The sequence below is a fragment of the Phoxinus phoxinus genome, assembly GCF_949152265.1.
Source record: "Phoxinus phoxinus genome assembly, chromosome: 16".
Classification (NCBI taxonomy): Eukaryota; Metazoa; Chordata; class Actinopteri; order Cypriniformes; family Leuciscidae; genus Phoxinus; species Phoxinus phoxinus.
Window position 1 is genome coordinate 26,956,485 of NC_136891.1, and position 27,185 is coordinate 26,983,669.

Genomic DNA, 27,185 nt, shown 5'->3' on the forward strand with positions numbered 1-27,185 from the left:
AAAAAGCACAACAACTTAACAGTTAAAATGCAGTCATATTTATATGGAACGGGTTACATTGTTCCTTATGCAGTTTCTTGGTAAATTTCCAGAGGAACTAAGGCGGCCTCTGGTGATGTCATTCTCTTCCATATGGGCATTCTTCCGTCCTTTGCGTCTTCTCTGCTTCGGGTTCATGTGTGTGTGTGTGTGTGCGTGTATATGTATTTGGAAAGTGTGTTTGTAAGTTGATCAAAATTAAAATAATCTCGTACAGTGCCAAAACCAATATTTAAAACCAACACCTGGTGAAATCTGCATATTCTTTGCCCTAACCCTAAACAAAACCCTCACAGAAAAGGTATTTGTTTTGACTTGTGAGGACATTCCATAGGCGTAATGGTTTTTATACTGTACAAACTGTATATTCTATCCCCTTATATCTATCTTACATATCCCTAAACCTACCCATCACAGGAAACATTCTGCATTTTTACTAAAACATAGTTTTTTTTATGTTTTTTAAGCTATTTGAATTATGAAATGAAATGTCCTCATAAACCACGTTTAAGTTGTAATAACAGTGTAATACACATGTTTGTGTCCTCTTAAATCACATAAACAAGCACACACACACACACACACACACACGTGCGCACACACACACACACACACACACACACACACACACACACGTGCACACACACACACACACACACACATATGGTGCATTTCATGATGCAACATCATTTTAAAAAAAAATCTGCATTTTCACACTTGTAAATGCAAAAGTGACTATTAGATGGTATGTTTTTGGTGCTGGTGTGTATTGGATGGTTGCATGCTTCAGATGTCATTCTTCTTACATAAGGCTGTACAGTGCCAAGCCACACCAGGCCTTCACAGTATGAGACTGTGTTATACAAGTGAAGTACACCACCAGCACCATCCTCATTGGTTTCACAAAGTGACTATGACACTGACTTTCAGAAGACAAGATGATAGCTGAAAAGCATAAACAATAATGAGTGCTGGTTTACAATGGGCATCTGGCATCTGCTGTACACAAGACAAGAAATGCTAACATAGGCTAATTTTAGAAATAGGACTTTAATTAATCTTCTAAGTATCCTCAGAAAATTAATAATATATTTTGTAATGGCTGCTACTGGGGCATTTTTAGTAAAAGACAGAAATCTTCAATCATTAACAGTTCTCCAAGTGACACCAACCATATGTTGAACATGATAAAGCTGTGTTGTGTTTACATGCTGCTGCTTCGCCAGTTGTCACCAATCTATTTTTATCCATCATTTGAAAATGTTACTTTTTATGGAAGAATTAATGTCAAAATTAGATCTATGTTATATTGAAATATGTTTGTAGGGGGCTGAATATTAAATAATAGATACTGTAAACGTACATTCAAAAGTTTGGGTTCAGTAATATTTTCAGTAAAGACATTTTTTATGTTACAAAAGATTTCTACTAATCATCATTCTCAAATCATCATTGTTTCCACAAAAATATTTAGCAGCACAACTGTTTTTAACATTAACAACAATAATAGTAAATGTTTCTTGTAAGCAAATCAGCGTATTAGAATGATTTCTGAACTATCATGTCACACTGAAGACTGGATTAAGGGTTGCAACATTTTTTAGCTTTGCCTTCATAATACATTATCAAATATATTTCATTAAAATATTTAATTCATAAAATAAATTCAAAATGTATAGATAAATTGTTCCCTATCTACAGTAACACATTTGGTAACTTAAATCTCAATCAGTTTTCTTGTTGAGTGCTGGAGGCACAGGACTTGGCAACCGTTTCCATGGAGACGCAGTGGTCTTCAAGAATGATTGCCATGGTTCATGTCTGTGGTAATACCATTTATAGTTCAGAGTATGAACACTCAATCACTGGCTTTATACTTACATCTTTCTCAGATGAAGGTAATTATAAGAATAAGTCTTCACCTCATAACTATAAAAAAGCGCCACATTTTAGTCAAATGCAGTGTTGTTGTTGTTTTACTTAATAGTTTTACTTCAACAAAAGCTTTTTGTGTGTGTGTGTGTGTGTGTGTGTGTGTGTGTGTGTGTGTGTGTGTGTGTGTGTGTGTGTGGCAATTAGGGTGACCACCCGTCCCGCGTAGCGCGTGCGCGCACAGCGTTTGAAGCCCAATTCATGCGTCCCGCAAATTGAGACCGTGTCACGCATAATCAATGCTTGCTCAAAAAAAAGTTGGTCGCTCTATATCCTCGAGCCCAAGGCAGCCAAACGAACATTACTTGACAGTTCAGCACGCTACTGTTGCCACACCCACCCCTCAGTTGAACTGCTGACTAGGTTGTTGTCAACTTTTTCGTTGTTGTCATGACAGCGCGCGCACGTGCATACCAGACACACTGGGAAGGAACGTTTAGATGGGCGCTTGAGTTAAGACTCTTTTTTTTTAACTGTTCCTGTGGTATTGAGCAACTACAATTCCGGTTAATCCTATAATTTTTTATTATAATTTATTTAAAGAGAATAAATTGTAAAGAAAAATAAATAAAATTAAATAGCTAAAGTAAATCGTAAGTGTGCATCTGTCAATTCATTGAATGTTCAAAATATTATGAATCTTCATTTAGAAAAAAATACACATTGGTTGACCTATTCATGAGCATACATCAGCAATTACACGTTAGGGGAATAGGGCATTATTACAGTTTTTCTCGATTGTTTACACACATTTTCTGAAAGCATTCCTCATATTCTCAGAACTCTACACACAAATCAAAAAAATCACACACAATGGGCAAAACCCCTCAATTCTCCTGCAAAATGAAACTTTACATTCAAAACAATGTTATTTCCTCTCAAAATGGTATTTTGTTTTCAAAGGACACACACAAACCATCATATGAATAGACATTTATAAGAACCAGTTGAACACTTATGTGCTCAATGGAAAACACTTCTTCTCCATTCATCATAATGACTTAGGTCTTTTTTTGTTCAGTTACACTTACTACAGACAGTACATACATAAGTGTGTTGTAAAATATTTGAGAATATTGTTTTTATACTCAGAACACACAAATACACAGTAACAAATATATTTTATTTTTCTCTGCCAAATGCAGAGAATTGTGTGTAGTGTTTTGAAAAAAGTGTGTTTTAGAGCTGCAATTTGAGTGTAAAGCAGGAATTGTGCTTGTAGTTTAGCAGAATTGGTTCAGGGGGTTGGTGAATTAGTGACATGTTATGGCCATTGTGTCTCAAGTATTTTGTGTGTAAACAATTGAGAAAAACTGTAATATACCATGTAAGGTGGTATGTGCTAGAAATGGGTAAACCACTATCAGTGAGTCTGCCTGTGCGGTGGGGGCACCGCCGTGCCAGGCAGTGTCCCACATTGTCCCTCAGAAACATACCCCTTGTCCCCCCTTGGGCTTATTAGCAGGTGGTCACCCTAGTGGCAATGCTGAAAAAAGTAGTCAATCATTAGAAAAGCTACTTTTCTAAAACTTTTTGAGATAGTCCAGCTAATAAAAAAATTGCATTTTCAAACCACATAATATACTGCATGCTACTTGTCTGAAACCCTGTAGTATTAAAGGAACATAACAAAATGACTTTTAGCACGTCATATCAGGGTTTGCACGGACATTTGCAGAGCGGATACGAATGTAACTGCACATCTCTTCTCACAAAGCACTGAAAAGGAGCTGTCTGTCAGTAAACGCTAGCAGACTGTCATCATTAAGATCGACCCAAGGGATCGGGTATTCTGCTGTGGCACTGAAAAGGAAGTGCGTTATCTTTAGCATATGCGTTAAGAGTGAATTGAGTCCCCATATGTCCATGTTGTGCTCATTATCTCTGGCTTTTGTAAATCAGTTTGATGTGGTGTCACTGGGGCATCTACAGGTACTGAAAGTAATAAAGCCATCAGCTTACACTGGTATGTTCGTCTGAGCATTCGTCCAGGGGTGTGTTTCCCAAAAGCATTGCTAAGCAAAGTGAATGCATGCTTAGCATATGCGTTCAGCCAAAGACACAGCCGTTTAAAGGTTATTACATTGGATTTTGTGTGCAGACGATCGACTCGTGCGCACTAGAAAGTTTAATACTTGTTGTTCTGTCTCATTAGATTCTTTTTCGACTGTAAAACAACTGGTCTTGGCAATATTACTACAACAACAACAAAAACGAGTTAGTGCTAAAACACCTCAAGGTGCATGTGTGAGCTGAGCATTGTACAGAAGGCGCCTTGCTCCATTCATTCAGGTTTGTGCTGAGGAGCCGAGACAGTGTCCCGACCATTTATAGTTCAGTGTTGTGGCAGGAGGGACACAACGTCTTGTAACGTCAACGTTAACAGTAACCAAGACGTTCGTTATTTGACGTTCCCTTATGGTGTGAATAAAGAATAAGACCTTTTTAACAAACAGCTGTTCACTTACTGAACGCTGAAACTCCTGAAGTATCAAACATGGAAATAAGTCTGTGTGGTGGGTTCTGCCTGAGAAGGGAGAAACTCTACACCCACAGAGACTGGTGGCAGAGCGAGGCTCTGCTCAGGGGATGACACAGGGTTTACCCTCAGGGTAACCGAACAGTGAAGAGTATATCATGTGGGATTACCATCAGGGAATCAGCATATATGGAGCACTTAGCCCAAGTACAAGGGCTCCTGAAAAAGGGCATCCCAGAGAAATGGGCCTGACAGTGAATTCCGAATTACTGCTGGAGAATAGAAGGACGTCCACAGTTTGCTGGATAGCTATACTACCAGGATAATTCGCCCTACTATGAGTTTGTTTACCACCGAAATGACTTTGAAGCTGTTATATTAAGGTACAATTTCTACATATTGTGCCTTTAAGAAGCTCAGCGATCAAAATATTGATTTTGAAGATGTTGAAAATTATAGTTTTGAGAAAATGTTTAGGATGGCGAACATGAGCCTGATGCTGAATGTACTTCTGGGAAATTAGCTTTGAGGAGGACAGTGATGATGGTATAAAATATCTGCTCAAACTGAACCCTTCCAAGCTCCCAGGTAACAAAACATGCTTTATTTTATTATTCTGTAATTGTTATTTTAATATCAGGAGAGTTTTATATTATCATGGCAGGTAGAGCTCAATCCGTGTTAGAAATATCCGGGTCACTAAAGACCCGACTATGTAATAATGATTGGGGAAACATTCATGCATTTAAGGGTAAAATAAATCAATACCATTTTTTACTCAGAAATTTCAAGTCAATTTCACAAATAATTACAAAGAATTGTCAAGTAACAAACTGAAAATGTGAAATTTTAAATTAGAAAGACTAAAATAGTATTTTCTTGTAAAACACACTAAAATGTTTTTGTTTTATTTACTTTTTCTTTAACAGTGCATGTTATCAACAGCAATATGTTGACTTGAGAAACATGACCAAATGTTGTAAAAATGCATTGAATGTTTGATGTACTAATTAGATTAAAATACAACATTGGCCGACAGCCCCTGGAAAGCTGGCAGGCAGACTTTGATATCAGTCCAGTAAGTATTTAGAGAAGCCTCGTGTCTTCTTGTAAAGATGGTGTTTTTTGGCGAGACATCACACAGTGTTGAAACACACGGACAGATATTCAGATACTCTGGTAGCTTGTCCCAGAAAGAAAAGAAAAATAATGAAATATCAAAACGCAGCTCTTCCTGATATTATTTTCACACAATTATATGAAGCGAAGAGAATTGTGTGGGTGGTAGCCTCAACTCTTCAGGAAGGCTTCATGCTAAGTATAGTTGTGTTGCTCAAATAGTGCATGTTTTATTTTGCCATTTAGTTTTCTTGTGCGGTTTGTGGTATTTGGAGATAACATCAAATAAATTGACCATAAAATATTATGTGAACACAGAGTATCTGACAGTTGGATAAGCGGCAGTTCTTTTTATAGTATTGTCAACACTGTCTCATGGCAATTTAAACTATTTTTCGTTTGCTAATTTGTATGAATATACAATATGCATAAACTCCTCTAAGGGTTAAGTTTAGGGGTGGACTTTTATGCTTCTCCGCCACCCCCCCCCCCCAACCCCCCGAACCCCCCAACCCCCCAAAAGCATACATTTTCCTATGAAAATTGATATGAATTCGAAAAATGTGCCAAAATGTAAAACAGTTTTCTCACGAGACTGGGTTGGTATTGTGCATCTCTTTAGAGCAAAATCTAAAACAATTAGGTAGAGCATTCAGAATCCCCTTTAACAATGCTGGAATCATGATGCAACATAATTGTAACATACAAAACCTTGATGAAATTTCCTCTCTCCTACAACAAGTACACATATCATGTAAACTAAGCACTGTGAAATTATTATGACAAATGCCTCACTACATGACTTCTCAACCATTTGGCTTGACACACACGAAGCAGTATCACAGTTAGTCTGATGCGGCACAGAGTTTCCTTTTCACTTTTCAACCTTTAAAAATGCCATAGAATATTAAATGCATATATAATATATATATGTTTTTAAAAGCATGATCATTTATAAAATTGTACCTATGACTAATATGTGTATCACAACTTAACACACTTAAAACCATATAAAGAGAAAAAGGTGAAATCAATCCATAAACGCCAGTGTGTATCATCAATGTAGCAGATTTGAATTGTGTACTTGCGCTCTCCTTAGTTCCTTACCTCGGTATAGTGTCAGGATGGCTTATTATTCAACTCTAGTCATTCCACATTTGATATTGGTGAAATTTGCCTGAATGGTTTCAGCGAATGATCTTGCTTTACAGAGTAACTCTCCAGTCCATCTTAAGGGATCTGATTATAGAAAATAGATTTAAAAGTCCTCAGGTTGTCAAGGAAACAGCTTCACTGAGTTGGGTCAGTGTCAGATCATTCAGTGCTTTTTTTTTTATACAAACTGAATAATTGAAAAAGGACAATATAGACATAGTGGAAAATATTAAAACCGTGTGTAATGCAATTACATTTTTAATAATACAAAACCAATGTGCATTGGAATAAGTTGAATGAAAAAAATGACAAGATGAGTAAATTAGCACAATTCAATTTTTATTTTATAACATCAGTGTACTACACTGTATATAACAAATTATTAATATTCATGCCAGTGTGGTAAAAAATAAACACTTTCCCCCACCTCCCTCAGAAATATTATCATAACAATATTTTTTTACACTGATAAAAAGGCAGTCTCATTTACAGTGGAAAAGGAGCTTAATAATAAACTCAGTGGTCACTGCTTCCAAAAGGGTAAGAGGAGCCTGGGCAGCACTTCAGCTATGAGGACAGATGAGAGCAATGCAATTCTGCTGAGGTCTGAAAAAATGCCGTCCTAAAAGAAAGTGATGATTAACCCTCCCTCAAGTGTGAATGAACTGAAATGATTTATCTGACATCTATTTCTATCCTGTTAGAAGTTATTTATAACCTTGGCAGCTTTTTTCCAATTAAAAAACACGAGGCTCTTTTTAAGTAAATGTCTAGTCTTTGCCTTTACAGTGCCTATAAAATATGTTCACTCTATTTTTCATGTTTTATTGTTGTACAGCACTGAAACTGAATCATGGTGGACTGAATCATTTGGCTTTTTATCAGTGATCAACAACAACAACAACAACAAAAAAGACTTTAATTTCAAAAGGTAAAACAGATCTTTACACAGTGATTAAAATAACTATAAATATAATAACGGTAAGTATTCACGTTAATGTGACTTGTCAAAATCAACACTGGTGCAGCCAACTGGTTTGTAGCCATATTAATAGTCAATGTTAAATGGATATCACTTGTGTGTTGTCTCTGATGATTATAAATACTTATTTTTGCAAGGTCCAAGTTTTGGTGAGTCAGAACTGCGGCTGTAGAACATAAACCATGAAGAAAAACTAATATTCCAAGCAACTCTGCAAACAAAAAGCAATTAAAGGCACAAGCCAAGGAAATGGATGCAAAGTTAAATCCGTGATTACGAAATAGACAAGGTTTAGTCACATCTTTATAAGGGAGTGACAAAGATAAGTCACTGTTGCATATGAGATCTCGTCTACAGTTTGCCAGAAGACATGTGGGAAATTCTGAAACAAGCTAGAAGAAGGTTCTGATGTCTGATGAGAATAAAATTGAGCTTTCTGACCATCAGACTTAACGGCATGTTTGTTGTAAGCCAAACTGCACATGATCAGAAACACACCCTCATGGGGATTGCTTCTCTGCAAAAAAGGCAGTGGCAGGTTTGTGATGGTGGAGTGTAAAACGAATGCAGCAAAATACAGAGAAATTCTGATGGAGTCTGCAAAGACATCTACAAAGCAATCCATTTTCAGCAAAATAGTGACCTCAAGTATAAAGCTAACGTTTAATATGAACAAATTCAAAAGTCCAGATGTCATTCAACACATTTTTTTGATTTATGGGTCACTTGATAAAGGCTCGTCTACTTAAGATATCCCTCCATTCAGGAAAGAATGGGGCAATCATTTTGTTTAACAACTGTAAGAAGTTAGGGCAATGTAGACATTTGACATAAAATATTATTGTAAAAAAAAACTTTTTAAATGTTTAATGTTTTAAAACAAATACAACGCAAAAACTTCTGATGGCATGAATTCTTTTTAAAGGCACTGTAGCTAATATTTGGTGAGAGACAATCAATATTCATGTTATTACGGTAAATAAACTATTGTAGGTTCAGAAAATGCATTGAACGAGTTTTCTTCATTTCGTTTTTTTAACATCATCCCACCTTTTGGTTTTACATTGTTTTCCTTATATGGAGACTGGAGATAAATAGCTATTTAAAATCGGTTAGGCCTTCTGTTAATCTGCTGACTGTGTTGCAATTGCCAGCATGTATTGATAGTCATCAAAAACTTCCTGTATTGGCATGTAATGTCTTTTAATGAACAGCATAATATTGTATTTTGTGATGTGTTTTTTGTGATTTTGTGCCCAGGCCTCTGCCCTGTGTGTGTGTGCATGAAAAGTCGCAGCAAAACACTGCTTTGGCAGGCAAATATCATTCTCATTGGCATTAAGTTTTATACAGTTCAAAAATGCAGCATGCAGTCAGATGCCCAGAGTCCAACTTCTCAGTAGGCACATGGTGCTCACCATCGGCTCCCAGCGTGTGTAAGGATCGGGCACATCGTTCCAAACCCACCCCGCTCCAAAAAGTTTCAATACCCAGTGGAGTTGAATACCCTCATAATTTTGTGAAAACTGTGTGTAATCCTCGGAACAGGCACCCAGGGATTCACACAGCGAGCCAGCTCCATTCGATTACGGAGACTCGCGTCGTCTGCCACACTATTACAGCTTTTAGCATCTATTATATCCATCTCTTCAATTTCATGGGAGACTCAAAGAATAATCCTTTCACTGTCTGTGCTCCTCTCTGCTGGGCTGAATGACAGGAAAAATAACTCAAACAGAATGAAGGAGCACAGGGCACTGAAATCTCAAAGCATGAAGCCCGTGAATGAAAAAAGCCCATAATCAAGGGTGTTTTATGTTTTATGATGCTGATCAAAGTGCGAGATATTATTAGAAGATATTATTATACCATGTCGACACCAGGCATAAGTGGTGTGCCGTGGCGCGTCAAAAGCTAATAGAACCCATTATACTCAGCGATGCTGTCTACACTGGATTTGGCGCGACGCAACACGACAGATCCCCGACAGTAAACTGATGCCCATCACTATTGCTGATGCACTCCAGCCACTTGCGCTACTTCTGATATGGAGAACAAATCGATTTGCAGTGGTCGCTGTCAAGTCCGATATAGACGAGGTGTAATTGTTATCGATCTTTTCATGCTTCAAAAAGTTAATTTAAAGATGAAAATTCTGTCATCCTTTACGTACTCTCATATCATTCAAACCTATATGACTTATATGACAAAAGGTAAAATGTTAAAGAATGTACTAGCCCATCTTTTTCACATTTAAATTAATGGGAATCCAAGGGGGGAAAATAATAATATGATAGTAATATGATAATATGATAATAATTAAATAGTATTTAACAAATAATATGTCAAATTGACCAGTACATCAACATTTCTCATTTTGTGTTCCACTGAAGAACGGAAGTCATACAGGTTTGAAATGAAATGGTGATACAATTATTTGTTGTTGTTGTTGTGAATTATCCCTTAAAACTATTGTACATTTAAAATAATGGGGTTTAGAAATACTACAGCCAGTAAATTATATTTATCTGAATCCTGTCATCTTTCAAATGTTTATTTTGCTTAAGTAGCAAAACAGTGATGTCATTTACATATCAGTATAACCTAATAAGGCTTTTATCACCATCCACTGGTGACAGGTAATAATGGGATTGGGAATTCAAGCAGGACACTGATGTAATGTTATTAGTACAAAACTTCTAATGTCTTTGGTCCCCATGAACATCATAACCTCTGAAATGATGATTAAACAATAGTGATGAACTAATATTATTATCTGAGCACTTACAGGGATGAGCATGTGTTTATCAAAGACAGAACCAAATTAGGGAATAAGTAGGGGGTAGAAAGTACCACTGAAGAACTGTTGCTTGTTTGTGGATTGCTTTATGACAGACCATTTTCATTGCAAAGGATCTATAGGCATTAAAAGTAAAATGAATACAACCACACTCCTGTTGGGTTAGTATTAATCTTAATAGTCTCTCTTTTGAACCCCATTCACAACTGAACATCCCTTGTGTTGGTATGAACATCATCAGAATGAACTAATAACATTACAACAGAACTGATGGGAAATAAAAGGTGAAGGAGCATTAGTCGTTATGTTATGTTATAAACCCTCTAAAGCACCCTTTATGCTGATGTGCAGTGAGTCACCGCCTGTGGATATAATAACATAATATTAAGAAAGTTCCCCACAGCACTTTTTAAATGACCAACCATTAGGTTATTTCAAAAACAACACCTTAGTAGGCGGTTTATTGTGGCTTTAGTTTGGGTACTGGATTAAAATGTAAAGGTTTTGAAATATGCATCTGGACTGAAATTAATTGTGGATACTATAAATTGATATCTATTGGGAAACAATACCAGGGATCCATGACTTTTTATATGAAACACAATGTTGATGTCATGCGAAGAATTCAGTGCATGCTTGTATCATTTCCAAATGACCTGAATGTGTTCATGCTTTCCAAAAATGCAAACCCCCCTCCCCCCTACCCCCCTTTGTGACTTGCACTTTGTATGTTTGCATAATTGATAAGGGAAAAACAATTAGTCCCTAGTCCTACCATGCCAGAGCTAAATCCATCCAGCATGCAGATACAGTATATCTCTCTAAAACATGTAAAACAGCTCCCCAAAAATTGGGCTAAGTCATTTCTCTCTCATCTATCATAAAGTTTCACAAAATAAATAAAAGGCAATAATGATAATGTAATTTGAAACAGCGGTGGTAATGAAATGGGTTTCGCATATCAAAAGTGAGTTTAGTTTTGGGTTATCTCCTAAATCACATCCAAGAAATCATCTAGGCAAACAATTTCACAAACTTCCAATGATTTGAGCAATCAATAGTTCACCTAAAAACGAAAGTTCTGTCATCATTCACTCATCCTTATGTCATTTCAAATCTGTATGACTTTCTTCTGTCTTTCACAAAATCTCTTAGTGAAAATGTCTTAGTGTTTTTTGTCCATACACTGAAAGTCTATAGTTTGAAATGCAATTGGTCTATATATTCAATACACAAAATTCACTTACTGACAGATCTCAGCTTTTAAATGCTCACGTGGGCTTTGTGAAGAGCGCTTGCGGAAAGCTGTGGTTAAATGCACTTGCATCTCAAAATGCTTTTATGACACGAAATTAACGTAAACACAGCCAATTATGTCTTAAAGTCGGCATGAACCGGAACTTACAAACGACTTTTCTCCAGTGTTGTGACGTGATTGTATAAGTGATTGCTTATAATATGTTAAATTATTTACGATTTGCTTGTATGTTTTGAAGCTATATTTAGTCAGTTGAAAATTCGTAACATTTTAATTACATTTTTAATTCGTAATTACATTAAATTATACAAGTAATTAAATAAAAATGCACACAAAAATTTGAGATTAAAAGTTGGTAAACTAATTAATTAACATAAAATGTAGAACGTTTTGGAATCGGATCAGATTTTGAGGTGCCTAAATATTCCCACCCCTAATTGTAAGTAAATTCATTACGAATCATTACACATTTTTTTGCTTCGAAAGTACCAAGTAGTCACACAGAATGAAAAAACAAATAAAGAGATGTTATTCAAAATATCTTCTTTTGTGCTTTGGAGCGACATGAGTGTGAATAAATGATGGCAGAATTGTATTTTTTGGGCAAGCCATTCCTTCAATGACTATAGCTATTAATAGCCATTTCACTATGAAGAATGACCGATGGAGGTATTGACCAAGCCTGATTTTGCCTTACAGCAACCCAAGATCCCTAATTTGGGGCACCAAGCCATCACTCAAACAGAAAATGCCCTGAAATATCACCTGGTTAGAAGATTCCGTGTGCAATGTCAGAATAAAATCATCTCCGCATGCAACCGATTCCATACGTTTACAAGCAACTACTATCCATAGAGAAGATTTCATTGGCAGGCCAGATTCCAGCTGGACATGCAAGTATATATTTACAACAGCAAGGATCCTTCCCCTAATCATCAGTATTCACCTTTCCTTCCTGAGTGAGAGGAAGGGAAACGATAAATAAAAACAGCATATCAATATCTAAATATATTTCTCCTATTCAAAGGGGTCCATCGTCCCCCTCTGTCTCTGGAGTGACAGGCTGAGAAAGGGCAAAGATGTCCTGGCACTGATGTGTAGTTTTTGGCGAGGAGGTCTGAGGAGGTGGGGAAGGTTTCCTCTTCTCCGACAGAAGTCTCAAAATCTCCCCCACCTGGTCCTCCAGAGCTGCTAGCCGGCTATTTAACGTCTGGATGTCTTCTTTTAGTTCCAGCTTTGCCTCATACAGGCTGTTTTGAAGCACTGCCTGTTCAGAGACAGGCTGAAATTGAATCCCCCGAAGGGTCACGTCACCCACTCCGGGACTAGGCTGATCATATGGGCTCCTTTCTATCGAGGCCCTGTCGTACGGGCTCCGTGAATCACCTACCCGGTCAATACGCAAGTCACTCTTTGTTATTCCGCTGTCGCAAGAATCAGTCTTGTGTAGGGCAGTATTCTCATCAGTCTCATCACTACTGTTACCACCAGTACCCCTTTCGTTAGAACCCCCACTATCTGCTTCCTGGTTCTTCCCATTGTCTGAGATAACATTCAGCGGCTGGGACACATCCCCCCACTCCTCTTCCTTCTGCTGCGGCTGCTTCTCTAGTTCTAGCGGAAGCATGGGAGATGATCCTGATGCAATGTTATGGAAACGCATCCAGCCTCGTCCCCTTCCTCCTCTGGGTCTCACAGGACTTGTTACTTTTAGACAATTTGAGTCCTTAACGCCAAAGCTGGGCTTGAGCTCCATAGCCTCATGGTCTTCGCTGTTGGGTTCCTCGGTCTGAACGTAGGCTAGGGCGTTCTGGATTGGAGTTATCTGTGAGACTGTTACAACGCTAGAACCACCGTTCCCGTTTCCTGAGCCAGGGGTCCCGTTTTGCAAGGTGGTCACATGTTGGTGTTGAAGGGGATGGTGGCCCTGGTACTGGGGCTGATATTGCTGCTGATGAAGCTGCTGAGACAGTGGATGGAGGTGATGTTCCACCTGAAATTGGTTCCTCTCCAGGTCATGCTGGGATGAACCTTGCGTACGCATCTCCTTCTGCTGCTTAAACTTTTGGAAAAGTTTGCGGACAGGATGGTCCACGGGGATAGACAGGGTCACCTCGTTTTTCTGGTGTCTCCTCTCCTCTTCCTCTTTCTTCACATCGAGAATCTTGCGAAAAACAATCTGTGGAGACACAATGATATGTAAGAAATCTGTATGTTTGGACTTTTTGTCTGCAGTGAATTAATTAAATAAAGACTTGATTCAAGCTCTAAAGAGGCGCTACAGATAATATGAACATAAGAAGGAATAAAAAAATATTATGCTGGTTAAATCATCCACCAATTACATCCGAACAAGAACATATTTGTCATGGCTAGCGTTGCAGAGTAAATTTGTCAACTATTCTTCACTCGTGACCTTCACATACTAAGTACAGGGGAATAGGTCACCATATACAACTCCTTATAGTACTGTAAATCCCATAGCTATGGAAGCCAGTTTCTGCCTCAGAGTATAAAATAGTCAGAAATAAAGTGACATTTTGAAATTATGTTTACCTTTATAGGTACAAGCTTGTCACCTCAAAGGGCATCTTATTTACCCGTAAGGTTAATAATAGTACCTTACACCTTTTTGCAGAAGATAAGGTAAATAAATTGTCCCTTTAAGGGTACTGTCCTAGTGACAAGATGTTGTATCCCTAAAGCAGGGGTGTCTAATTCTGCTCCTGGCCCAAAGCCCAATTAAACACACCTGAAGGCAGCTCCATATACCACAATGAAACACGATTGTGCCGTCACCGCAGATCTCATCTAATCACCACCATCACAAACAACTCTATGATATATTATTATAATTTTTTACATTTCAAACAACCCAAACACACCTATACATTTGGATGCTGCACTAAACAAATTCTTAAAGGGAATTAAAAACCAAAATAAAAAATCAACTCCATAGCTGTTTCCAAGTGATCAAGGGCTTATAGGACGTTCCAATTCAGCCCATTGCAGTTTCTGCTAGAAGTGGACACTCGTGTAACGTAAGCAATGACATACATCCGAGTGAACGAGACGGAGGGAAGTTAGCGAGTGAAGGATATGAGAGAACTGTCCTGCTGAGTTTAGCTTCAACCTAATCAAACACTCCTGAGCAAGCTAATCAATGCCTTCAAGATTACTAATGCTAAACCACTATGTTCAATAACATGTCTTCTTTCAGACTTGTGGTGAAAAAAAGTCCAAAATACACATTTAGGTCTTTATTTTACTACACTTTGTCTATTTGCGTCTGTAGATTTCTCCTAAATTCAACAAAAGTTGGCGTTCCTTATCATCATGCTGCTCCGAGATCGCTGTCTGCACCCTGTCATCACATATACCGTTGGGAAGCTCTCTCTCTCTCTCCTGATCAATGTTGTCGGATCCAAATATGGTAATTTCCTTTTTATCAGCAACCAATCGTGAAAGTACAATGGGCATTTAAAGGAGAACTCCAGCGCAAAATTAACCTTTGGTCTAATTACACATTGTTACCTAGTCAACCGTTATCTGAGATTTGTTTTCATGATTATCGAATGTAAATAGTTTTATCTCTAAAAACAGTTTAGCCTATAACGCTAGTATAACGCTAGTATATGGGGCATAGAGTAATGACAAGCATTGAGAACTTTGACAGTGTCCAGACAGTATAATAAGAAGATATTTTATACATACAGTCAACTTCACGTATACAAGCAGAAGCCATCTTTGAAAAACAGACTCGATCAGTCAATCAACGAAACGCCGATCTAAATGCGCTGGACCATATGAGATTCTACACAGTTCAGCGCATTTGGATCGGCGTTTCGTTGATCGACTGATCGAGTCTGTTTTTCAAAGATGGCTTCTGCTTGTATACGTGAAGTTGACTGTTCTGTCTCATTCTCCAGTATAAACATCTTAGCCTATGTAGCACCTAACTTTCCACCAAAGCTTTCACCCAGGAACATGACACCTCAGAGAAATAGGCCGCCTGCCTCTCTTCCTTCCCTCCTCATCGCTTCTCTTTCGGCTGTGTGCATACGCATGGCACTAGCTTTGATCGCATACGTTTTAATTAGAGAGTGCTAATTAGCCACCCAAGCCCCCTAGCTGAGGACCCCAGGGAGTCTGTACAGCCCCACCTCACCTGACATACTGAGGAGGTCATGCGGCCACACGGCTTGTTAGTTTTAATGGGATTTCATCACAAGTTCAAAGACCAGCCTGGAATAACATTTTGTTTTAAGTAAAACTCACACTTGTAGAGAGGTCTAATCTTTATATCACTTACACATTATAGTAAAAAAAAAAAAAAAAACTCAGTGAAAATTGCTACTTTCTTTCCACTATCACTGTCGTGTGCGATAACATAACAGCGACCGTGCTCACTTAAAAAAAAAAAAAATTCCTCCGGGCAAACATTGGTCTGTAGTGTTAAAAATAGAACAGAGCGTGTCACGTGCCCTTTAGTTATCCCTGTGCAGTCTTTCGGCACCCTGAAGTGCTGCGGCGCATGTCACTTCTCATCTCCCAGGAGGACTCTGGTAAATAATGAATCCAGCCCCCTTCTGCCTCTTCATATTATTTAAATGTCGCTTAGTACGAGCAGAACGAGATGGGAGTGATGGAGTAAACTAGAAAAAAAAAGTGAGAGTGGGCTATGAACGTTGTGTAGCCAAATACAAAATAAGTGCTAGGTTGTAGAATGAGAATGCTACAAAAGAAACAGAGGTGTGAGCGGTGATGTACGCTAAATATGTTTTGTTGGAAACAATAATCATCACATAAGTGCTATTAACAGTTGTGACATTAAATTTGCATTCTGAAGTTGACAAACGTGTATTTAGTCACTATTCAGAACAGTTCAAATTTGGGATGCACTGATATTAAAAGTTTGGCCAATACTGATAAGCCGTTAATATTTTTTTATGTCATAACTGATAGTCCAATAATATTTAATATAAAATTCAATGCTATTTTGTCTAAAAGTAATAATCAAATACAAAAAGCATCATAACATTATGCTGTACAGTATGAAATATTCATTTTTAGATTAGTTAAATATAAAATTTAACAGTGTTTTATAAATTAGTGTTTTTAAAGATCAACTTTAAATGTGTAGATGACAACAAAAGTAATCTGAAAGTAAAGAGGGAAAATGAGCACGGACAATTAAATATTCGTTATCAACTGATGCCAGTCAATTAAAACAATATATAATATTGCCATTAACCAGTATGATACTGATTATGCATCTCAAGTATAAAACAGCCATACGTGTATCTGAGAAAACTTTTAAAACAACCCACATCCTAAAGGGTGAAGGGTAAAGCTGCTTATAAAACTAAATTATCTCTGTCCACCATTAAATACCATTGCATATGTAAATGTGAAAATGCAGTGAAAGTGATGTGTATGATATATGGATGCAATGTGATGTGCCCATGAAATAAAAAAAAAAATAAAAAAAAGAGCTGTGAATTATGTGGAGTGCCATTATGCCAGAATATAAAGAATTTACTCTTTGGCCTCGGCTATGCATGCTGTTTAATTATTCCCTTTGTGGAGCTTATTGGATAATGACAATTATCACAACGCTCAAGCTATCTGCTGAATAAAAGCAGAGACCGAAAGAAAGAAAAAAACACGTGTCAACAGCCTGCATCTGCTGCAGAGGGAAACTGATTAGGGATTTATAATGATCTCTCAGCATCCATGGGGAATTTAAATTAAGAATCCAATATTTCATTTACACTCTCTGGAGCCAGCGTTATTATTCGAACATTCTTCACCTGTGTGAAGTGACTTTTTTTTCTCTTCCAACAAAGACGGATTTCATAATTGGAATAATAGCACAGGCATGCCGGGTCAATCTTGTTTTATTTAACACAGCTGTGAGTTCATTTCTGGACAGAAACTCAAACTAATGAGCTGTAGTATTAAAGTAGTGTTGCTGCACGTCTGAACACCAAAAACTGTCCAGCCTGCAATTCAAGAGAACTGTCACAGTAACAGTATCAGGGACAAATCTACACTGCATTTCTTCTAGATTTCCAGAGATAACATCAGACCCACACAGCAACAGCAGCTCAACCAATGGCATAAGCTTTTGGGTTGGGGTTATCTGTTTGGCCAACTAACTGCAGACGATTTTGTCTGCAATTCAAACTTGTTCAACAGGGAACCAAAGAAAAATATTGATGGCGTTATGTCAATACAGTACATTGAAATTAATGGGGTCCCACTGACTGTTGCTTTGCACCAAAATGACTTTCATTGAATGAACAACAAAAAAATTAATTATTCGAAATATATTCTTTTGTGTTTTACAGAAGAAAGTCAGTCATTTAGGTTTTGAAAAATATGAGGGTGAGTAAATGATAACAGCGTGTTTATTTTTGTGTGAAATGTCCCTTTAAGGTGAACAACAGTATCAAGAAAAATGTCATAGAGGTTAAAGGGATAGTTCACCCAAAAATGAAAATTATCCCATGATTTACTCGCCCTCAAGCCATCCTAGGTATATATGATATGACTATCAACTTTCAGACTAACACAATCGGAGTTATATTAAAAATATATCATTGCTCTTCCAAGCTTTAATGGTAGTAAATGACGGTCCTGATTTTTGAAAGTCCAAAAAAGTGCATCCATCCATCATAAATGTAACCCATATGACTCCAGGGAGTTAATAAAGGCCTTCTGAACCAAAGTGATGGGTTTTTGTAAGAAAAATATCCATATTTCAAACTTTATAAACTAAAATAACTAGCTTCCAACAGACGACCTAAGCAAGTCGACTTCCTTCATCGATTACGACGACCATGAAAATACTGTGTCACATTCATTATTTACGTTTAAATATCGAGTAATGGCGGCTTCTGCTCCAGCTCATGGTGAAAATGACAATCTGGCTTTATCACATAAAGCCAGACCACGATCATCCAAAGTATGGGAATACTTTAAACTACAGCCGAACAGAAAGGTGCTTTGTTCACTATGCAAAGCGGAAAACTCATACCATGGCAGCACAACTGCTATGAACGAGCATCTTAAAAGGATATCCTGTGACTCTGCGTACTCAAAACGACTTTCATTTATAACTTCAACTTAAATCTGTCAACGAAGCCTTCAATGCATTTAAATTGCCCGTTTTTAAAAGTTGTGTATGCACATGTAGACTAGACATGCACTCCCGCGGGACCCAAGTCACCCAACACAACAGAGTTAGATTCGTTAGATTAGTCGACTAATCGAAGAAATAATCGATAGATTAATCGACAACAAAAATAATCGTTAGATGTAGCCCTAGATGGATGTAGGAGCAGCGTAAGCTTAGGTGAGAGTAGACGCCTCTCGCGGTTCAAACAAATAGGGCTGGACAACAAACTCAAGCTCCTCTGAAATTTCTCTTTAAAAAAACTCATTTTAGACTTCTAATTCGTGACCGGTGTTTTGTTTAGCTCTATCCTCTGCGTTTCCGCGTTCGTCAATATGTCATGCGTCAGGTCATGGTCTTTCGCCGTAAATCAATGCATACGGCCGGCTGTCGGAAGATTTAAATATGGATTAGTTTTAAATATGGATATTTTTCTTACATAAACGCATCGCTTCGCTTCAGAAGGCCTTTATTACTTTGAGTACACAAGTAGTTAACAACTTAAGTTTTTCATTTGTACTGCAACTATACTACAAGTAAACTTAGTAATACTGATAGTTTACTGTTAAAATACTTGTAGTACATTATTTAGTTTATGAAAGTTTGAAGTATACTCTTAATAACTAGCTGTTTAGTAGTTTTAAACTTCAAGTATACTTGTAAGATTTCCTTAAGTGAACATACTGTAACATCATACTTAAAGTTTAGTGTTTAAATATTATTTTTGGACTTTAAGTATACTACTATGTTCCTATTTACAGTGAAGTGTGTATTTATTTATTTTTATACTTGAAATATACCTTTAACTATACTTGAACTCTTTCCATTTTAAAATCATTTCATTCTAGCTTCATGCATCCTTTTTATCAAAACTTGAATGTGTAAGCAGATAAGAAAGAGTAAAGCAGATTTGGAGTAAATTCCTATGTACACTATTGTGGACTAGCATACTCACATTGAAAACAGATATTTTTCTAATTCTAAGTTATACGTACAATACTTATAAGTACTTTAAGTATTAAGTATAAGTACTTTTATAATTTAAGTATACTGTATCTCAATCACAAGATTGAGTATAAGTATAGGCCAAATATACTTAGACTTTTCTGTCAGTATAGGTCAAGTATACTGTACTATTTTAAGTAAATCTCTGAGAAGTACTTCAAATCTTAACATCATAAGATCTTATTTTTAGTTTAAAAGAAGTATACTAAAAGCACACTTAAACTTATTTTTCGTAAGGGTCAGAATGTCTTAGTATTTGGTTTGTCTCACTTTTACTTTAATGACAGCAGCACTCTTACTGTGAGAACTCCACAATTTGTGTAAAAACCTAACGATCTTAGTCTCAGACCTGCACTCTGTTTTCTGTTTGATAAAATGCTGTTATGAGTTTCTTACAGTATTTCCCAGTGCTCACATTTTAGGCATATAAATGAGAAACTGTAGCATTTAAGTTGGACATCTCTTGAGAGTAGTAGTTCTAAATAGTTCAGCTAAATGCATTGTTTAAAAGTATTGCATGTGTCAGGTATACAAAACATTGTTTAATAGTAGCTACCCTTTATTTATGTCACAATAAGACAGGCCTTCAGTTCATTAGTTCTCATGTAGAACGTATGTAGGCCTATTCAGGCAATTTGCTGTCTTGAGTTAAACTCTCAACAACAAAACAACAAAAAGGGGCCCCTTTTCCAAGGAAAATATTCTCATGACTTTGATAAATACATGAAGGGAATGAGATGACACTTTCATCACTCATGACAAGAGCCACATGTAACATAACATGCCCTGACAGTGACTGAGTGACAGACCGCGGGAACGGTGACAGTTAAGCCGCCCTGCCTTATCCTTGGGGATGAGGTGGATTATGAGAAAAGTACAAAAGTACTTAAAGTACAAAAATATAGTTTAATTCAGGCTGTTGTTTCTTTTATGAATACCTTTTCCTTCTCACAGAATATATCGATATGCATTAAGGTAAACAATAAATAGATATATTTTTTCACAGTTGTTATGCTACTGATTAGATTTACAATACTTTTATTTAAATTGGTTATTGATTATAAAGCTACCCAAAACTAACAGAAGAGCAAACCTTAGTTTGGGCTATAATGGAAATTGAAGTAAGGCTGTTTACTATATATATATTTAAAAAAAATAACCAAACAAGATGTTCAATATGTGAATATAAATTCAAAGAATCATTTCAAAAGCCATGCCCAGGATTTGCAAAAATACAATAAATTAATTAATTAAACGGAATAAATAATAATAAATAACAAAAATAATACCAATATTTTGGTTCAGTAAGAACTTAAATGTAGTTAAGTGGTATTTGTACTGCACATTGGATCTCATCACATGTGAAGGTTAACAATGATAAAGTATGGAGGGTTTTTTTAGTTATAAAATACCGTGCAAACTTTTATATGAGCTTTTTTTTATTAAGCCTGTGTTCTCTTGGGTATTCTGATCCAAGAGAAGAAATGTGATAAACTGTATACAGTTTGTGTGCCTGTGTGCACATGTACTGTAAGAGTCATTTATATTTCATATGTTGCTAAATTATCCTTTACTGTTTTTTTTGTTTATCATTCTATATTGAGCAATAAGCACAAACAGCAATGGAAAATTAATTTAAAAAACAGCATGACTGCTGACACTTCTTTTTCTGGAGAAGCATTAAAACATGCCCCCTTGTTCTGGTTTGCATTGTGACACGGTTTGAAAAGGTCACAAGTCATATTATCCCCAGGTGCAGAGACCTTTTTTTTTTGTATATTTTGTATGGCATATTTTTTATTCTAAACAGCCCCACTGAAATGTGAATATGGCAAAAACAAAAAAAGACTATTTACAGTGACTTAAATTAAACAAGATGAAAAAACATTCCTCAATACTCCACTGGTCTTGATTAAGACTGAGTTTCCACCGAAATTACCCAAAACAATTTGCCCCAGGAACTTTTTTACCCCCAGACCTATTGCTGTTTCCATCGCGCTCTAAAGTATCGTGAAGATTAGGCAAATTAGTCTGTTGTGCTAATTTGTAATAAATTTGTAATAAAACTGTGCACGACTTTCCAGTTCCCCGCTGGATTTTGTGCTCCGCATATAAGCTTAATAAAGCCTGAACCTGTCGGTCCATCGCCATATTTTTAAAACTCCATTGTTGATTTGAATAGCAAACAACTCTTACTGCACGCACCGCAACAGACTTTTAAAATGGTTGAAATAAAATGCTGCATGGATTCAACCAATCAGCGCCCAAGTCCCATCCTCAAAATTTCCTGAACTTTGAAAAAAGTACAACCTCATGTCATGAGCAGGGAAACACATAGGGTACTTGTTTTTTTATTGTTGTTAGTGGTATATAGTTATGTTTGGGTGTGAAACAACCTAGTGATAATCACTGTAGGACATTTGAAATATTAAGAAAATATGCCCATGAGTTTTGAAAGATTCATGTGATTTTCTGCAGTGCGAAGGGGTGTGATGGCAAAAGGCACAGGGAATTGAAACAAAAGAGCACTGAGTCTTCCAACACTGCAAAATCCAACATTTTAGATTAATGGGATCTGGCAAGCAATAATCCTTCCTTCGCAGCCCCCCTCCCATTCAACACTCCTCCGCTTTGCCACTTTAAGTCTAGCGGGATGCTGAAGATCTGCCAGAGATGGGGTCCACTCCACCCCCCATCCCAATGCTGAGGCATCACCAGCTCGGGACACCAGCTCAGCATTTTTCAATCACTGCTGGCCAATCAGCAGATTATTGCCCACTATACAGAGTCAGGACTATGATAGTCCCTCTCAGACAACCATGTCCATATCTCTGCATTCAGACATTCAAGTGCCTCTTTTCACTCACGTATAATGCTTCCTGTCAAAAATACAATGGCTACAGAGAGCTGGTGCCATTTTGCAAGCCATAAAATTAGAGACTCTGTTTGGGGATCAATACCTATCTTGGCCTTTGCTCTCGGAGCCAAAAGGCTCCATTTAATTAATTCATGTCTCTGCCTACAGACCTGCCAGCCAACTTCAACAGAAACTGCGAAGTCTAAAGGATCATTTCCGGGTCAGCAGATTTAATGACAATTTAGTGGAAAAAAATCTCAAGACACTAACAAAGAAGAAAATCAGCCAAGAGACAGAGTTGACCATAATTAGTTATTATATTATTCATTCAAATCTAGAGTTCGATATTACCTCTCGACAACATAGAAATAAAACGCATATACATTTTTTTGTATCAAAATTAATATCAAAATTCCCTTTAATTTCATTTCATTTAAGAAAGGATGGTGGAAGGACTCTTCCACTGCTATAGAATTCATGTTCGCTATATCAAGTTTCAGATATCACCTTCATGTTGTTCAGGATTACTGAATTTATTTAAAGCTACAATATGTAATTTTTTCGCCGCTAGGGGTCGCTAACCTCTTACAATAACAAAGGCGTAGTTTGATGACGTATAAGCGGAATTATAGAACGTGTCGTCATGCCGAAGGATCTAATAATGTTTATGGATGAGTGAATACATTGATGTTTTTAACATGACTGTGGTATGAAGCACAATACCACAGGCTTAAAATTTTGCTTTTTTAAATTAAACTTATACAAGCCATTATTTAAAATTGGAATTTCTCTGAAATTAAAAATCTTTGGGAAGTTTTGGGATATTGTAAGTACACAACTGCAGGAAATATGCTGTGGTTGTGATTTTTGGATATTTTATTCAAAGAAAAAATACATATTGTAGCTTTAATGTCTCCACAAAGTTCACAGAACCTAAAATAGACTTTATAGTTCAGGACAAATGCAGCTTGGGTACTTTTTAAGTAATTTTGGTACAGTGAGAAATTGTCTTTGAAGTTTAGATCTAACCTTTAAGTAATTCTGTAAGAGAAGCCTTATGGCCCATTAGAGTTACAATTTTTATCAATAATGTCCACGGTGGCTATAAAACATTATAGTGATCTACTTGTTTTGGGTCCTGCCCAGTTTCTAGAAAGCATCTGTACAGATAGATCATACTGCTGATGCTGTGCCCTCTGGCAGAAAGACAGAGCACCTTTAATTGTTTCTATTCATTATTTACCAAAGAAAAATTGAAAAAAATGTGTCTTGCCTCTTTGGGAGACAACTGACCACTTTTCTTCCACAACATCTCTCAAAATGATCTAATACTTGAATGTTCTGTTTCACGTTTTTAACTGTCCATGTATGCACACAGACACACAACCATATGTACTAAAATCAGACTGCAGTTTAATAGCAGATTTCCTCATATTTGCCAATTCTACACTAATTGACTTGATTTATGTATTTATTTGAAAAATATCTTACATACCATAAACTTTTGAATGGTAGTATACAGTTTACACACACGTTGTGTTTTCATGTTTTATGGGGACATAATCATTTTTATACTGTACAAACTGTATATTCTATCCCCTTACACTAATCCTACCCATAAACCTCCCATCACAGAACATTTTCTGAATTTTTACATTTTTAAAAAACATCACTTAGGATGATTTATAAGCTGTTTTCCTCATGGGGACCAAAAACTGTCCCCACACGGACAACGATTTGGGATATTGCCATCTTTGTGGGGACTGGGGACATTTTGTCCTCATAACGTAAAGTTTACCAGGACCACATACACACACACAAAATTGCTGATGCTCAAATGGCTTTTTTACAAATTAAACAAAACATCATACATGTCAGCTAGCTAGATAACAGACAAATAAGCAGAATTTGCAGCAACAATGTAGAGTATATCACAGAAAACCAAATGTTTACATGGCATAAAAAATGTGAGATCAATGAATGTACAATTCAAACGTCACAGTTTTTGAAAAGGTTTCACTGGGGGACAGATACAAATAGCCACAGCGGTCACTGCACCAAACAAATGAACTGTTCTATGTGTGGACACACTGTTTGCTGATGATTTTTGTGTGAATCTTTCTCTTGTTGCTGAGAGAGCATCTCTCTGCCTGTCCTGTTGGTAATGGAGGGGATGATAAAGTTGCTTTGCCCACCTTATTGGCAGGGGTTTGCAGCTTTCCGAAGGCCTTGTAAATCTTGTTAGGAGGAAAGCGTGGCAGGTGTGGAGGATTCGGTTTCCTCTTTACGTTTGCTGCTGAGATGAATCAGCTTGGGCAAAAAAGACTCCGATCTGACACTAATCAGCAGCCAAAGACAAACAGTTTTGAGCCCAGCGGGTGATGGTGAAGTATTCGTTTGAGATTGGTTCGGATTGTCTGCTGATCTAGCAAAGGGATTGTCTAGTGAACATGTGGCCTCGGAACGGGATGGACACTTTCGGCATTTACTTTTGAACTGTATGTTATACAAAGCTGTCTGTCATTATCAAACAAAGGTCATCAGTTCAGCAAAGCTTAATGTGATCTACTCTAGCCAACATGAGCCAAGAGTTACTTTAACAAAACAAAAAAACTAAAATGTTCACAGGAACAGTCCTTTACATGCCAGTCGCACCACACATCTAATCCATGAGTGGATGTAGAGCCGTGGAAATATTCACTCACTAACACACTATTGACCACAGGCCTGGGGCTTTCCTTTCAGAGACATTTACAAGGGCTTTCATTGAGCATTTTTCCTTCCAATCAGAACCTCTGTGAGTCATTCAGACATTGACCAGTGGAGATAATAAGGGAGTCTGAAGGATGAGAAAGCGTTTAAAGAAAGTACGAGTATTACGTGAATCTTTCATTTTTATGATTATGCTTCCTCAAGACAACTTTTCAACAAATTCTAAAGCATCATCACATCTGTCTTTCTCAAAGTCCCAGATTCCATTATGATGAGCTCAGTGAAAAAATGTCCAAGATGGTGGACGAGGTACGAGAAATAAAATTTGTTAACAAATTTGTAACACTTTATTTTGATGGTCCCTTTTGAACATTCTGTTGACAATATGTAACTTTGCAACTACATGTCAACTAGCAGTCATTAGAGTATTAGTAGACTGTCTGCTTAATATCTTGCTAACACTTTATTGTGATGCTCCTCCAACAAACTTTCTACTGACAAAAAGTAATTTTTCAACTACATGTCAACTTATTCTAACCCTACCAGTCTACTAATACTCTACAAACACTCTAATGAGAGTTAGTAGACATGTAGGTGCAACTTTACTTATAGTCAACAGAATGTGTTAAAGGGACCATCCAAATAAAGTTAAACCAATACCTTTAATCAGAAGCATTAAATTGACCAAAAACATTTATAATGCTACAAAAGACAGTGAAGACTGGTGTAATGGTTGTTGAAAATAAATAAATATATCATTCATTATTTAAGATTATTCCAGTGCAATGGCAAATTGATTCTATCACACACACTCTCTTTTTTAAATAATCTAAGTTACTTTAACAAAGTTTCTGCCCCTTTCACCTTCATGCACGCCATTAAAGACAGCAAGCGATGACTGGTCGGGAAGCAATGTGTAGTCTGACATGTTTCTTGTCCACAACACGACAAGAATTGAGGAGTAAAAATTGCAGAATCTGACACAGTGACTTTCGTAACAGACTCAAATATGTAGTGTGAATCCGGCATTTTAGCAATTCAAATCGATGTTTGACTAACACCAACACAACGTGAACAACATTGGTCATGTTGTGTGTAGGGTGTAGATATAATGACATTAAGTTCATAATATTAGTAGGAGGCGACACTTCTTGTTATTATGCATGATAAATGTGTGTGGTGTGTGTGAGTCGGTGTGTGTGCGTGTATTCCCGCTGATTTGACTCATGCTTTATTCAGAGTGTGCAGCGCGGGGGGGGGGCGTTCCTCCTCAGTAAAGCCGGCCCATCAGCAGCGTTACCCAGTCGACTGAGCACAGCGGGGCAATGGGACGGCCTCTGTCACTCCACTGACAAAGAAACCAACGCTCTGCCCTTAAAACACTTCACACTATTTTCACCTCATCCTGGTCAGTATAATTGATGGTTATCTGCTTGCTGTAACCTCTGCGGTAAGCCTAAGTTAGCATATTCAAATAATAATCAACAGTAAAACCAATCAGAAAAATCACAGTATGTACGACACTATGACAAAATTAATATTGCAACAAGAATTTTTCAAATAAACCATGTCGTCTACTAATGAAAGATGTACGCCGAGCTCCAACTGCATGCTATCAACTACATGCAAAATTCATGAACTCAAAGTTACTCAGAGACCTTGAAGAA

General features: G+C 37.1%; 1 protein-coding gene across 4 annotated transcripts in view; it reads right to left on the reverse strand.

The window, feature by feature from the left end:
- Nucleotides 1-7,049: 7,049 nt before the first annotated feature.
- kcnh5a (potassium voltage-gated channel, subfamily H (eag-related), member 5a) overlaps nucleotides 7,050-27,185 on the reverse strand; it is a 139,158-nt gene continuing 119,022 nt past the window's right edge. For all 4 annotated transcript variants that reach the window (XM_079639699.1, XM_079639698.1, XM_079639696.1 and 1 more), the window contains one exon: nucleotides 7,050-13,943. In XM_079639699.1, the coding sequence (XP_079495825.1) occupies nucleotides 12,786-13,943 (1,158 nt within the window). In that variant the 3' untranslated portion in view covers nucleotides 7,050-12,785. The remainder of the gene's footprint in view (nucleotides 13,944-27,185) is intronic.